Source organism: Podarcis melisellensis (genome assembly GCF_964234715.1).
Source record: "Podarcis melisellensis genome assembly, chromosome: 4".
NCBI lineage: Eukaryota > Metazoa > Chordata > Lepidosauria > Squamata > Lacertidae > Podarcis > Podarcis melisellensis.
The window spans coordinates 52645529-52661154 of NC_138531.1; the positions used below are offsets into that span (position 1 = coordinate 52645529).

The following is a 15626-nucleotide window of genomic DNA, read 5'->3' on the forward strand; positions in this document are numbered from 1 at the left end:
GCTCCCATTGCTCTGTTCCAGCTCCTGCCAACCTAGCAGTTCGAAAGCATACCAGCTCAAGTAGATAAATAGGTACCGCTGCAGTGGGAAGGTAAACTCGTCACAGTGTCCCGTTGTGCCTGAAGCGGTTTAGTCATGGTGGCCACATGTCCCAGAAAGCTGTCTGCAGACAAACACCGCCCCCCTCAGCCTGAAGCAAGATGAGTGCCACACCCCATAGTCAAGTTTGACTGGACTTAACCGCCCAGGGGTCCTTTATCTTTATCTATATCCCACAATGCACAGGCCATTTGAATCAGCAACAGGACAGCCACCAGCCTGTCAGAATACACAGGGATATATTTTCTATCCACTGGTATACATCAAACCAACAACTGAGCAGCCTTCTGTTATATTAGATGATTTGGAGAAGCAAAGAAGTTGGGGTTGTGTGCCAAATCCTGTAGAACTCTACTAATCTCAACAGGACTCCAAACTGCTCATGTTTCTTTATGAGATTTCCAGAACTCGGCTTGCAGAAGCTAACACATGCCTCAGAGTTCACAAGCTCAGTGTGTGTGCATCATATAAGTGCTGGCAATTTATGCCTTACTAGCTCTGTCATAAATCCAGAGTTGTGATGGTTCCCTTGTCAGTTGAAATATTAGTACATTGAGTGCAGCGTTCTGCGAGAGCTTCCAGCTCTTTGTTCTGTAGAATGCACCTTCCACACATCTGGCTAATTATGACAGCACAAGCTGCCACGGGACACATCTGCATGTTTGTGATTGAGCGAGCACGCCTGCACGCACATGCACCCACACCCCTACTGACAAGTTTAAAGACCGTTAAGTGGATGGATTCAATTAATTTTAATCATGCTGATTATCAGGGGCATATTGGGGGTTGGCCAGGCTAGCCCCCACCAAACACTAGCGGAGGAAGAGGGGGCAGGGGGAGCACACCGCCCCCAGTACCACGATCCCGGTGGGGTGCCATCGTGGCTGCCCCCCCTTCTGGACGCCATTCCCCCACAGGCAGTGCACCACGCCCCAATGGGCGGGACACCACACCCCCAGGATGCATGCCATGCCCCAACAAGTGGCGCATCATGCCCCCAGGACACGCGCCATGCCCCCGGTGCCAGAACATGAAGCTCCGCCACTGCCACCAAGGGCGCACAAAAATTACTCTGCTGCTTGTCACTTTCCTTGCTGCAAAAACAATGAATTGTCACTGTGGGAAGCAGGATCCTGGCTCAGCTGGCCCTTTGTTGTGATCCATCAGGGCTGCTCTCGTTTCCTTACAAATCCACTAAAATCAGTCCAAAAACTTTTAATCTGGGTGAGTCAAAGTCCTGTGAGTTAGCCCCTGACATCAAATTTAAACACATTTGTTTGTAAGTTTCAGCCTTGTTGAATCACTACTACTTATTTTACAGCATTGAAATTGAAGTGAGGTAAATGAAATGTGGAAGAAGAAATGGAGGAATAGATCCAAAAAGAAGAATTAGAGAGAAACAGCAGATGATGATGATGATGATGATAAATAATTTTATTTATACCCCGCCCTCCCTGGCCAGAGGTGGGCTCAGGGCAGCTAACACCAGTAAAATTACAATACATACATAATGGGGCAGGGTGAAAAACCAATTTAAAATACAGGTTAAAATACAATTTAAGATGACTGGAAGGTTGCTGTCAAAGAATTGGCTAGATAGTTGGCAAGCTTTTTGGCCTTGTAGCATCCCACCCAACCCTCCATGTATTCATTAGGGCAAGAAAAACCTCTTGGATGCCTAAAGAAACTGAGCAGAGCAGCAGAATATACAGAGAAGTGGCACCTGCTTATGTGAACTGAAGAAGCTATTTTAAATAATAGCTTAAAGAAAACGTCTAAAATCCCAACGATAATAGAGTGGCAATCTAAACTATTTGACTATTTAGAACTGGCAAAATTGACACAGAAAATAAGAAATCAAAAAAGTACAAAATTTAATAATGAATGGGATAAATTTAAGTTATATATGGAAACAGAAATAAAAGGAAAATAAAAATGTTGATAAAAAACAAAAATATATTTGAAAAATTCACAGTAGGTATGAGATAACACTTACTACGTAAAAATTGCTTGAAAAATGAGACACTGCGGATAAAAAATATGATAACTTTATTCCGAAATCGAGATAAAGGGAAGTCGATGAGTGTTTGTCAATGTAAGTTGAGTTGTCTATGTTTTTATGTATTATATGTTTCGTTTTTTTTTCCTTTTTTCTTGGCTGTGTAAGTATGTTTGTGATATGTATGATATGTATGTATGTTAAAAAGCAATAAAAAATATTTTAAATAAATAAATAACTAAATAATAGCTTAAAGAAGAGAGCTTCTTCCAAGTTGATGTGAATTAAGAAGCACGAACTTTCCCCTTGGTAAGAGTTTCCTCAAAAATTGTAAGGAACCATATCTATTTGTAGAGCAGTCTTTGTTGATGTTGTTCTTTCATTTTCTAGGGCTGTTATCCATCCTTCTCATTTTAATGCGATTTTACACACATTTTACTTACCAAGCAAAACTATATTAATTTCATTCAAATACTTTTGAATTCCCAAGCCATGTTGCAACTCTTAAGCACCCCTCGTTTTTGGAAGTTGAAAAATTCAACACACCCAACTAGTGGAGTAGTGTCTGTCTCCTCTGCTAAAGCGGACTGAGCCCCTTGAACTGAAGAAGCTCCTCTCAGCCAAGGCACTTCCTATTTGAGGCTCATCCTGAGGACGACTGCTGCTGGGGGGAAATAACATCTGAGAGTTGCTCTTATGAAGTCTCTAGCATCTGTCCTGCATGGAGACTGCCTTGCCTCCATACTGCTGAGCCTGTCACTCAAAACAGAAGAGGATAGTCACCTCTATCAAGGTTGTGAGCAGCCAGTCCTGGTGTCCCGGCATCCTTGTCTTTAGCTGCTAGCTCTTGCGAGTTGGCCTGTGCTTTTGAAGTACAAGCAAATCTGCAGATTTGCCCTACTTCACTTTGAGGCAAACTCCCTTGGACCAAAATGTGAAAACAGATCACAGATCTGTCATTTCCTCTGTACATCTAGGAACTGCCCAAGCAATGGTTCAATCATTCTACTTAGGAGATGAGCCGAGGGCTCCTTTTTCTTATACTTTCTCACTTTCATAGTATATCACTGCTAGGAGCAGCTTCAAAGCATCTCTGCCGCATCAGGCAAAAATTACTTCAAAAACACTGCAAGAAGCAGCTCTATGTCACTTCCGGTGTAAGTGCACATATAATGATATGTACAAATGGACACTGCACTTTTTAAAAAGATGGCTGCCCACGTTTACAATAAGATGGAGGTGATATGGCAGTGGTGGCCATTGTGAATTTAGAGTACTGCTGTCACTCAGATGTACTCCATTTTAGCCTCACAGTCAGAAATTGGGATGGGCTTCTGAAATGTGTGATGTCCTACTAAAATACGAACACTTGGAGGAGGTGAGATTATGCTGTAAAACAGGGGTGGGGGCCAAATGCAGCCCTCCAAGCCTCTCCATCTGGCCCTGGGAACTCTCCCCAGACCCCGCCCCTCACTGGCCCTGCTGTGCACTCATTGTTTCTGACTGGCTGGAATGTGCCCTTGAAATCTGCCCATGCCTCTTGCAAGTGTGCAGGGAGGATAGAGGGTGCGTGTGTGTCTCTGTGTGTACAAATTAGCCTTCTGCATAACAGTGACATAGCTTGGCTCCACCCACTTTTGCCTCTGGCCTCACCCACCCCTGGCATATGAACCTTGGAAGACTGCCAGAAATGAGTGGCCCCTGGCCTGAAAAAAGGTCCCCTCCTGAAAATTGTGGACCCAAATGTTTTTTTCTGGTGCCCTCTCCATACTGACTGGAAACAAGATGAAAGAGTCCAGCTTCAAAAGTCTCTACATTCCATTGGCAGGACATTTCACATGGAGTTAAGAATATAGATTGGATGTCACACACAAACACAGTGAAGCCTCTTCGCTTTCATAATGAGAGCCTTTTCAAAATGCCTGGCCTGCTTCATTTTCCTCTCAAACAATACTTTATTCTTTGTAGCCTATGATTTGTTTGTACGTAAAACAGCTATTAAGTTTACTAGCTGCTCTGAAAGGGAATCTAGAGTTTGGGTTGACGTTGTCCTCCCTCCCCTTTCTCCCGACACATCTGGGATGTCTTTTCCTTCATGGGTAAGTGGTAGATTGCAGTTGTACCACTAGAGGACACCCTTGACCAACATTGCAACACAAACTAACCTAAAATGTGACTGTGGTTTAAACGTGTTTAATGGCTACGATTCCTGTGCTCGAATACTCACACACACAGCATTAATATATAGTTAGGAATGTGTGCAAAATGTTTTGTGGGAAATGAAGACTGATGCAAAAGCAAATGGGGCATTTTGCCAAACAGAGTTATTGTTAACAGTCTAATCCTTTGATTGCATTTTAATTGGCAGCGAACAAATCACGGTTTGTGCAGTGCCAACAAAAGCACCCCACCTTATTCAGCAGATCCAGCCTCAACACTGGTAAGCACAGCACTGGGGAAACTACATCTTTCTCTGACAAGACTTCGTTGCCTTTTTTACAGACACTTTAACAGGCACAAATACGACAGATGAAGCTTCTCACAGACATGAAGTAGTGAAAAAAATTCCACCTGATGAAATTAACTATGTACTTATTGTTTGAATTTGTACCCCGCCCTTTTTTTTTACATTATCACTCAAGACAGCTAATAGCAACAACCATGATATATACTGAAATGTTTTTAAAGTCAATACAACTTTTGAAAGGTTGGTTATAAAGGTCATAGCAACACATTAAGGTTAGCCATAGGTTTTTTTAAGTCAGGCCTACCTAGCAACAGGTCAGGATGGCAAGTCCAAAGTTCAAGGGTCGACCCACACAAGCAAAGTCCAAAATTCAGGAAACAAGGTTCAGAGTCAATCCAAGTAGTGAAGTCTGAAGTCCAGCAGTCAGGATACAATCCAGAGTCAAAGCCGAAGCACAGTTCCATGGTACTCCAGGAACATCCCAGCCAAGCTCCCTCAACATGGGGAGCTGAGCAGACACAGCACCACAGCTGTGCTTTTATACTTCGCATGCTGTTCATGGAGACAGGGGCTCCTCTGGCTCTGGTGATGGGAGCCCTCATCCCCTCGTCCTCCTTCATCACCCTGTGAGTACTTCCTGCACCCACCTCTCCTTCCCCATCCCCAGCTTGCCCCTTGTTTGTCCCAGTCTAGGCTACACCCTTTGCCAGGATCCTCTTCCTCCTTCCCATTGTCATGACAACAAGGGTGTCACTTTGAACAGTCATTTCTCCCTCTAAAAAATTCTGGGAACTGTAGTTTGTTAAGGGTGCTGGTTGTTGTTAGGAGACTCCTACTCCCCTCCGAGATCTCCACTTCCCACAAGGGAGGTGTTCATTGTGACTTCCAGCACCTCTTTTTCTAGAAAAATAGCACTGCTCAGCTCCTTTAAGAATGTACATCTCCCAGAATTCTTTGGGGGAACCCATGAATGTGTAAAGTGGCGTCATAGTGCTTTAAATGTACAGTGGTACCTCGGGTTAAGAACTTAATTCATTCTGGAGGTCTGTTCTTAACCTGAAACTGTTCTTAACCTGAGGTACCACTTTAGCTAATGGGGCCTCCTTCTGCCGCTGCACTGATGCTGCACAATTTCTGTTCTCATCCTGAGGTAAAGTTCTTAACTCAAGGTACTATTTCTGGGTTAGCGGAGTCTGTAACTGGAAGCATCTGTAACCTGAAGCATATGTAACCCGAGGTACCACTGTAAAGTGAAAAGTAATCCTTACATGGAACTTCATATGATTTGGGGGCAAGTACATCTCAAATCCTTAAATTCTTATGCTACTTTTACAAATGTTTTTAGATCAATCACAGATGACAGGAGATGTTGCTGACTTTACAAAAGCAACCATTTCAAAATGAAAGTGATATAAATAACTTTTGCTGCTCAGATACTAAATCTGAAACTCAGGGCGGGGAGAGAAGCTCAACAGCCAAAACAGACCTGAGCTATTTGCTGTTGGATCCTAATGCTGTTTGGCATGCTGCTAAATCAATATGGCTTTGAAAAAGAGTTTGAAAAGTCTGCTTAATCGTCTGTGAACTCAGCAGATATTTTCCTGGTTCACATGGAACTACTTTGCTTGGTTTAAGTTGAAGAGGTCATTGTATGTGTCAAGATCTGGGGGCAGCAGAAAAGCAGAGTCTGTAAGTTTTGCTGAGATGGCCTTTTGTGTACTTCCTAGCCAAAGGTTTCCTTGAAAAGTTGGGAGGACAAAATCACATTGACTGCTGTGTGTACAGCTGCATAGCGGACATCAGGGACACCCCTGACTTCTGCGACAGACAAAGGAGTTGATGCATTGAAGGGAGATACCTTATCTAGTCATTTTTAAAAGCTAGAGTTTTCTCAACTGAGCCCATGCCTAGTGAATGAGAGACTACACATAGAGGTTTGAGTTTAAACTGACAGCAAATTAGAATGAATATATATATATATATATATATATATATATATATATATATATATATATATATATATATGCAGGTTTTGGTGTCCTCGGGTGTCTTCCCGTGTAAAAGTTGGGGTGTCTAGGCAACGTTTCGACGAGGTCTCACTCGTCATCTTCAGGCTGGTGCTTTCGGCTTCTTGTTACTGGAACAGAGCAGGATCTCAGTGTTTGAGTTCCTATAAATACTGTTGAGGGGGTGTGGTGTATAGCCTCCAATGTTCTGGGCAGAGAGGAAGTTCCCAGGCTAGTGTGCCTTTTCTTCTTTTGTTCCTTAATTACTTGAGGGAACAAAAGAAGAAAAGGCACACTAGCCTGGGAACTTCCTCTCTGCCCAGAACATTGGAGGCTATACACCACACCCCCTCAACAGTATTTATAGGAACTCAAACACTGAGATCCTGCTCTGTTCCAGTAACAAGAAGCCGAAAGCACCAGCCTGAAGATGACGAGTGAGACCTCGTCGAAACGTCGCCTAGACACCCCAACTTTTACACGGGAAGACACCCGAGGACACCAAAACCTGCATTCCTGTACCCGTGAAAATCTACGAAAGCAAATATATATATATATATATATATATATATATAATGTCCAGTAGCACCTCAGAGACCAACTAAGTTTGTTCTTGGTATAAGCTTTTCTGTGCATGCATGCAGGTGGCGCTGTGAGTTAAACCACAGAACCTAGGACCTGCCGATCGAAAGGTCGGCATCTTCCCCATAAATGTTGTGAACTTTAGGGAAACTGAGAGTATATTCTAGGTTCATTTTTAATCCTCGAATAATACCTGAAAGGGACTAGAGATACATATCTAGGGCGCCTATCTCTGCCACCTGCAGACAGTTCTACATCATATAATGAAAGCACATTCAGTGTACATGACTTCCCCCCAAATAATATTGGGAACTGTGGTTTCCCTCTCACATAGCTACAATTCCCAGCACCCTTAACAACCCACACCTCCTATGATTCTTTGGGGGAATTCATGCCCTTTAAAGGTGTGTTGAATCATAGAATTGTAGCATTGGAAGGGACTTCAAGGTCCATCTAGTCCAACCCCCTGCAATGCAGGGATCTCAACTAAAGCATCCATGACAGATGGCCATCCAACCTCTGCTTAAAAACCTCCAAGGAAGGAGAGTCCATCGCCTCCCAAGGAAGTCCATTCCACTGTTGAGCAGCTCTTATTATCAGGAAGTTCTTCCTGATATTTAGATGGAATCTCCTTTCTTGGAACTTGAATCCATGTGCTTTAAATGTGTGGTGTGGATTATTATCTCCTGTGAACTGTTAAAGTTCTCATGCAGACAGCTGGGATACTGTATCTTCAGAACAAGGTTTGAGGCATCTTTGTATAAAAATCAATGTTCCAGCAGCAGCTGACTGGGAAGCTTGCCATTAACTACACCTCCAATGTCCTATAACATTCAGGAAACGGGAGGACTTTTTGGTTTAAGAAACCTATTGTGACCTCCAAATACCTCTGAAGCCTGCTAAGGGAGATCTCTTAGCCATTAGAAAAGGTGAAGTGGCGTTGGGTTTGGATATTTATTGAGTTGGACACACTTCCGACAAGTCCTTCTGGGCTGACTTTATCATCCTACATTTATCTCCTCGCTCCTTTTAGTACCAGTCTCCATGCGACTCACTTTTGAGTCTTTGTCTCTCGGATGTTTGCTAGATTGACCGCTGGCGTCATCAAGAGCAGGTTTCGAATCGTACCTTTTTAATGAGCATCCCCATTAAAAATCAGAATGGAGACAATGTAAAGCATAAGGTTATTTTCCGTCTCCAATGGCTGACCTTCCGCCGTCACTCCGCACCCCCAGTCTGGTTACTTTATTCCCAAAGTTTGCGTACACATTTTGGAGGTTGTCCTGTTCAAGCAGTGATAACACAAAGTTAATGTGTTTGCTTAAGAAGAGAAAAGAGCTCTGACGTTGGAGACTATCACTAGAAGGGCACAAAGCAAATCTCAGGAAACAGAAAGAGACGGGGCGCCAAATGTCAAAATGCGGGTTAGTAAAGTGGAATTTGAGGGGGAATTTATTTTCTGGCTAACGAAAGGAAACAAGGGTTTAAAAGTCCATAGCGAGTGCCGTGTACTTGACCAGACAGAAAACTTGGACAAAGAGTCTTGACCGACCCTTGGCTAACAGAGTACAGACCTAGGAACCGACACAATCCCATTTTTCTAATGGAAACCGGGATCTTGTTATTTAGTCTCTTGATCATTGTTGCCTTTTCTTCAACAGTTCAGACAATGTCTCCTCCAATGATGCTTGACAAACTTCAACATCAAGAAGGTAAGTTAAAATGAATGAGTTTTGAATGAAAAGTTTTGCAAGAAAAAAGGAAGACTTGTGCTGTGTTATTGCAGAAAGCAACATTTAACAGAGATGAGTCAGAATCTAAGAAACTCCACCAACTGCATTTCATACCACTAGACTTTGTACAAGACAGATTTGTTTCCGTGTACTGGGCATTTGCATGTGAATTACATCAAAAGCGTGGATTTGACTATATGAGTTGGCAGAACCTGAGACTCTTAATCACAGGGTCGTGGGTTCAAGCCCACCTTGGGCAAAAAAATCCTGCATTGCAGGGGGTAGTACTAGAAGACCCATGTTTTCCCTTCCAACTTCACAATTATATGATATATGAAGCTGGCCATTTCCCCGACATCAACATGCTACAAGAAATGAGATCATAGGTCTTTTTTCTTTTCAGGTAAAAGCCAAAGAGCCATGGAAGAGCCTGCATCTAATCAGCAGAGGAAGATCTTGGGATTTTTATCAGCATTTGATGACATACAGAAAAGTACCAAACCTAGATTAGATCCCAAGACCACAGGACTTCAAGGTAATTCAGATAATAACCATTGCCTACCACCAACTGTATGGATGCATTAAGCCATAATGGATTGTTTGCAATGAATTTAATGGCATGTAACTAATTCATTATTTAAAATAGTTTATTTAATAAAATGTATACACGTCAAAGCAGCTTGCAAAATGATAAAACAATAAAATTGAGGAAAAATCACAGCCATACTTAATACTTACAAAAGTTAAAATAATGAAACAGATTAAAATTGCCTCAGCTTTCTAAGCATCTGAGTTAGCTTGTCTAAACAAGGGTGTTTTTAGCAGGTGCTGAAAAGAATACAGGGAAGGTGTCTGCTTGATCTCAATAGGCAGGCAGTTCCAAAGTGCAGATACTGCCACACTAAACGACTGAGTTCTAACAAATGTGGAATGGCTATTGTGTGGCACCTATAGCAGTGCCAGTTTTGCCACTCAAAGTGGTCGAGTGGGCACATGTGGGCTAAAGCAATCTCATAGGAAAACTGGGGCCAAGTTGAAAAGGTTTTAGAGATCCTTTCAGTTCAGTCACTTAATTTCAGGTCCACAATTACTGCATGAATGTGTATAGAAATGAACTGTACTACAATAGAAATAATTAAATTCATAATATTACTGTAAATAATAAACCATTTGAAAAGGGTTAGAGACAATGTCAAGTTATGAACACATGTGCAGAGCAATCCTATGCAGGTTTACTTGGAAGTCAGCCCCACTCCTGGACTGCAGCCTAGCAAAGCAATTCTGCTTAGAACCGTGCTCCATTTCGTTCAGTGGGGCTTATACCCAAGTAAATAACAATCTTATGCATGCAGACGTGGAATTAAGTCCTCCTGAGTTAAATGAGCCTTACTTCTGGGTATAGAGGATTGCAGCATTATGGAACTGATTCACCTGAGCAAAAAATACTGGGACAAAAAGAAGATTGCATATTTTTAAAATGTATCAACTGCAAAAATATATGCATGCAACAAATAAGGTCAATGATCGTTGATCTATCTGAGTGCCATATGAGAAACAAACTAATCCATCAATTTGATCATTAGAGTGTAAGAGAAGAACTGGACATTATGTTTTTCATCAGCTCTATTCTTCAAGTTCAGAGATGTTTACGTTTTGAGTCTCTGGGGTCTATGTAGTATTTCACAGAGCTGTATCATTCGGAGTTTGATACTCTGCTCGTGATCAAAATGCATCTGACAAATGCCAGCGCCTTTCATTATATTTTCATGTGGTCTTTTTAAAATGAATCATTGGTCTTAATTGTCTTCCATCTATGTCTCTGTTATTTATGGTACTTTCAAAGCAAATTGGTTTGATATATTATATCTTCAATTCTTACAATGATACGTGTTTCAAATACTGCAATGCTTCATGCTGTGAAATATTTGGATATTGGCAACATTCAAAGAACACCTAACATTTAAATAATGATTTTTGACCACTGATATGTGTGCTATATCTTTAAAAAGGAGAGTTAAAACATTGCAGAATTGCACTTCTTTTGTCCAGAACGTAGCTCACAGGTCCAAATGGAAAGGAACATTAAAATGGAAAATCTTTGAGGTTTGGGGGGGAGGGTTACTCCTATGTATGGATGTTTTACAACAAATACCACAGGTTAATAATAGTGCTAATACTAAAAAGTAGGTGAGTCCAACAGCCATAAAATATCAGGAACAAAAAATAATGAGCCTGAATTAGACAACAACCTACCCACTCCTTTCCTAGACTGCTTGGCGTACATAATTTGAGAAAACATATATGCCCTGTTTAAGACTACACAGAATAAAAGTATGCTTCTTCCATAAAACTACCCCATGCAGCATATAACCCACAAAAACAAGAAATGCCCATGCTCTCTTAATTGGGGAACAGAAAGTATCCAAACAGAAAACCCAGTGTGCAGATTTATTTGAAGAGGTGAAAGTAACCCTATTGCTGAGATACTGGATGCCTTTAAAGGAAGAATGCAGCTCTGTGTGCACTGACCACTGTTCTAAATCACCCTGAATTTAGATGCTGGCATGGGAAGCAGCAATAAATGCTACATATCTGCAGTGGGTATAAAGTCAAGGCAACGAAGCCATTCAGCTAAACATCAGGCTAAAGGAGGGCTGGGAGAGAGAAATAGTTGGCATTGTTAGGCTGAACCTAGATGAGGTCAGAGGGCCAGAGCCTCATCAGTTTCAAGTGGCATGATCTGAAGGGCATCATTCGGGTGGTCTAAGAACACCATTTCTGAAACTTCTCCCCAGTTCTCGGAAGGTAGTGCCTCCCCAAATTTCAGCACAATTCCACAAGTGTCCCCCTGCATTATATGGTGGCGGTAGCATGCTTTCCCTCTCTTTAAAGAATCTACTAAATAATTTTCCCAATTTGCATTTCAGCTTACGCCAAAAAGTTTGGAAAGACAATCAGAAAGGTAAGAAACTGTCAGCTTTTTAAACACCTCCTACCAAAGTTTCCAGTATGCAGAATAATTGTTCTCTTTTGCCAGGGATATACTGTACTTAAATATTGATTCCTGAAGCTTATCTCCCTGTGAGTTCCCCAGTGTGCCTGGAGTAGCTGCAAATAAGAGCTATTTAATTACAGGCTAACCTTAAGCATGCAGCAGCCCTTAGCATGCAAATGGAACTGCCCTTTCCATTGAACTGAATGGAGCAGACCTTGTAAGAGTGAAAATAACAATGCACACACTGAAAATGACTGAATCCAGAATTATTATTTTTAAAATTCTTATTTCAGGTTCACATTTATGCTCTTAAGCTGTCATTTTTAAAACCTTTTCTCTCTGGACTTTTTTTCTGGACAGGATATTTTAGATGAACCTCAGGCCAGTCGTTCTTTCTTGCAACAAGATGATGTTGCTGAATCAAGGAAGGATCACCTGAGAAAATCTCCTTTAACTGGGAAAAACTTCAGGAAAGCAGCACCATCATCTTCTAAAAAAGCAAAGAAAAGAGGTGTGTGTTTCCAGCAAGAAAATCAGGTTCCTTTCTGTTTGATTGCCTAAAACTCTGAAGAGTTGAATAAAAGTTCGTCGGGTCATGAAACAGCCCTCTGTGTGTGGAGGCCAAGAGGCCAGGCTCCTTTCCAGAGTCACTGATCCTGGGGAATCTTCATTTTGTCCCACATGGTGTTGCACTATGACACCTGCTATAGGAAACCTGTTCGTGGTTTGGAGAGGTTTCCATAGACCACTACTGGCAGAAGAAAAGGTTGCTGGAGCAGAGGTCAGCTGGTCAGTTAAAAAGCTAAAGAAAGTACATATAAACTTTATTGTGACGTGTAATTCTAGGGTTAGGCACACCCTCTAGGGTTAATTTAGGGCTAACTTACCTAACAGTAATGGGACGCGGGTGGCGCTGTGGGTAAAACCTCAGTGCCTAGGACTTGCTGATTGCATGGTCGGCGGTTTGAATCCCCGCAGCAGGGTGAGCTCCCGTCGTTCGGTCCCAGCTCCTGCCCACCTAGCAGTTTGAAAGCACCCCTAAGTGCAAGTAGATAAATAGGTACTGCTTTATAGCGGGAAGGTAAACGGCGTTTCCGTGTGCTGTGCTGGCTTGCCAGAGCAGCTTCGTCACGCTGGCCACGTGACCCGGAAGTGTCTTCGGACGCGCTGGCCCCCGGCCTCTAGAGTGAGATGAGCGCACAACCCTAGAGTCTGGCAAGACTGGCCCGTATGGGCAGGGGTACCTTTACCTTTACCTCACAGTAAGTAACTTACCTCACAGTACGATGGAATAGGGAGAACTATGTAAGCTGCCTTGAGCTCCTTGGAGGAAAGTCAAGACACCGGTAATTATAAACATAGTAAATATGTCATATCTCTCTAAGCATACTAGATAGTGGGCACCACATAACATACCATCCAACCTGGGCTTTGAGGTTGGCTGGGTGGGGGGTTCTCATTATCCCCCCATCAGCTAAACCAGGTGAGGGTAGCCAATGGATCTCAAATCCTCAGGGAGTTAGGGACTTTGCGTGCGAAGACAGGCTCTGGTGGACTGAGCGATGAGACTAATAGTAGGTCCAATGGTCAGGAAAAGTGAAGAGAGAAGTGAGGGGCAGATGGGGCTTGTCAAACTGGGAAGGTAGCCCTTTCAGGAGAAGGAAAACTCTGGTCCTAAACCTCTTCTGCCTTGTGGGGTATCTGCGGTAGAAGAAAAGGCTTAAGGAGTAAACTCTGCACAAATCTGGAGTCCCTAAGATGGTTGGATGTTGTGCAGTATGCCTCCTTCCAGGAACCCCTGCGGCCAAGCTGGGGCCAAATGTTTTGCTCTTCCTTCCTTTGGACCCCATCAGTGAGGCAGAGAAGGGGGTATTGTTGTACAGACAGCTCAGGACCTTCATAAACACTGCCCAGGCTTGTGCCCAGGGAGGTCACTTTGGTGCTAACACAGCAGTTTGACTTCACCCCTGGAGGCACACTCCACTGTCTTTTGAGACGTATGAATGCCAACAATGGTAACTGAAAGCTAAGCTATTCAAATGCTTTTATCTGTGATGGTATCATAATAATTCAATGGTAACTTCAGTTGTTTGTTTTCTATGTATTATATTTGGGCTTTACAGTATTTTGGAAACCACTCTGTCGGTCTGTTGTAATGCTAAGCAGGTTAGAAGTTAGTTAATAATCAAATAGACCTTCTGAAAAACAGGCATATGGAAATGGGGGAGTAGAGGGGGATAGATAGTGGTGAACTGAACCTCAGGTATGTCCAGAATAGGCAAAGCTCCAGATGCGAGACACGCCCATATGAACCATGTTTTAACAAGAGGCTATTTTGTTCTTTTCCAGCTTGTTTTTGGAAATACTGTGTGCAAAGCAAGTAGGTTTTTTGAACACATCAAATCAACGAACCTTTGGGGAGATTGAGGAATCCAGTTGTGACAATGAAATCTTCAAAATCTGAAAACATTCTTTTCAACAGAGAAGATTCAGCAGATATTAGTATAAATAACCGTTTGACTATATTTGCTTTGTGCGCATATGTATTTGAAAGACTCATGCCAGTATTTAAGATTCATGTCAAGTATTTTTATTTTCAATGATAATATAATAAAGTAATTTTTATACAAGCAATGTGGCATAAATGGAATGTCCACTGTAAGAAGCAGGGGAATGTTTTTGGTTGGTTTTAAAACTTTCAGACTGTATTTGGGGGGATTACTGTAAACATGAAGGGTTAATGGTGACATCAGGTGATTCAACTTCAAGGGAGAACTGTGAGTCCATAAAGTCATTCCATGTTCTTCCTTTGCAGCCCTGATTTGAATTCAAGCCACAGCTGCAAAGAATCCTGCTGTATGCAAACCCATCTCTCTGTGGGTATAGCCTCCACTTGGGAGCATCGACCAGGAGATCCTGAGTGGAACCAATTTGAGCAGGGCTTGCATTTAATGCAAAATTCAATTCTGGGAGTGTACTCTAAGGCTCCCAATTGCTCCTTTGCAGCTGCAGCTTTACCTGTCCCACACCTGTTATGACAGATGTGTGGCATGAGGGCATGGCTGGGGGAAAATAGGACCCCTGTCAGACTTAATTTGGCCCATAGGCTGGAAGTTCTGTATGCCTGCTCTAATTATACATAAATAGGTGTCCTAGATACTTTTTCAAAATTGGACTTGCCTATAGCTGATGCTGGGAAACTCTCTTTAACATGTCCATTCACTCCTATGGAATATATTTTTTATCAGAAGCCTTCTTATGTACATACATGAAACATCACTGTTACTTGCTCTTCCTTTGATTCATGGACCACTTGTAGAGGAAACTGCAAAGAAGAATTTCAGGCACAGGAAATCTAAGAGTAAATAGTACCAACACTAGAGCAATAGATTTGGTGGCCTATGCAAGTATGTTGGAATGAATAGATGAGAGTGAGGAAGCTTATGCAAGTCAGCTTCCAGTAAAACTTTTTACTGGGGTTAACTCTTAAAAAGGTACCTCTTTGCATCAAATGCTAAAGAATGAACTCCGGTGATCAAAACACAATATGCACTGTTCTGTGGCATGCCAGTGACTAATGCATAAGTCTTTATAAGTGAATGAGTCTCTTGAAGCCATTCAAAAGACAGGCAAAAGCCACTTGCTCTTTCTGGGACTATACTATGCAGTGTCTTAATGTTGTGTGTGTTTTCCTCACGTATCAAATTCCATGGAAGTAACAGCCAAACTTTTCCTTTCATTTCCT

At 42.3% G+C, this 15626-nt stretch overlaps 1 protein-coding gene across 3 annotated transcripts; it reads left to right on the forward strand.

Moving 5' to 3' along the window:
- The first annotated feature begins 2371 nt into the window (after nucleotides 1-2371).
- On the forward strand, nucleotides 2372-14436 carry LOC309368595 (uncharacterized protein). Of its 3 annotated transcripts, XM_081908811.1 has the most exons (6): nucleotides 2372-2407; nucleotides 8815-8865; nucleotides 9290-9421; nucleotides 11814-11848; nucleotides 12242-12392; nucleotides 14231-14436. In XM_081908811.1, the coding sequence occupies exons 2-6, from the start codon at nucleotides 8823-8825 to the stop codon at nucleotides 14263-14265; spliced, it is 396 nt and encodes a 131-aa protein (XP_081764937.1). In that variant the 5' UTR covers nucleotides 2372-2407; nucleotides 8815-8822; the 3' UTR covers nucleotides 14266-14436. The 3 variants fall into 3 exon arrangements, with proteins under 3 accessions (XP_081764937.1, XP_081764938.1, XP_081764936.1); XM_081908810.1 differs by lacking the exon at nucleotides 2372-2407 and having other exon boundaries at nucleotides 8576-8865; XM_081908812.1 differs by lacking the exons at nucleotides 2372-2407; nucleotides 9290-9421 and having other exon boundaries at nucleotides 8506-8865.
- The last annotated feature ends 1190 nt before the right edge of the window (nucleotides 14437-15626 follow it).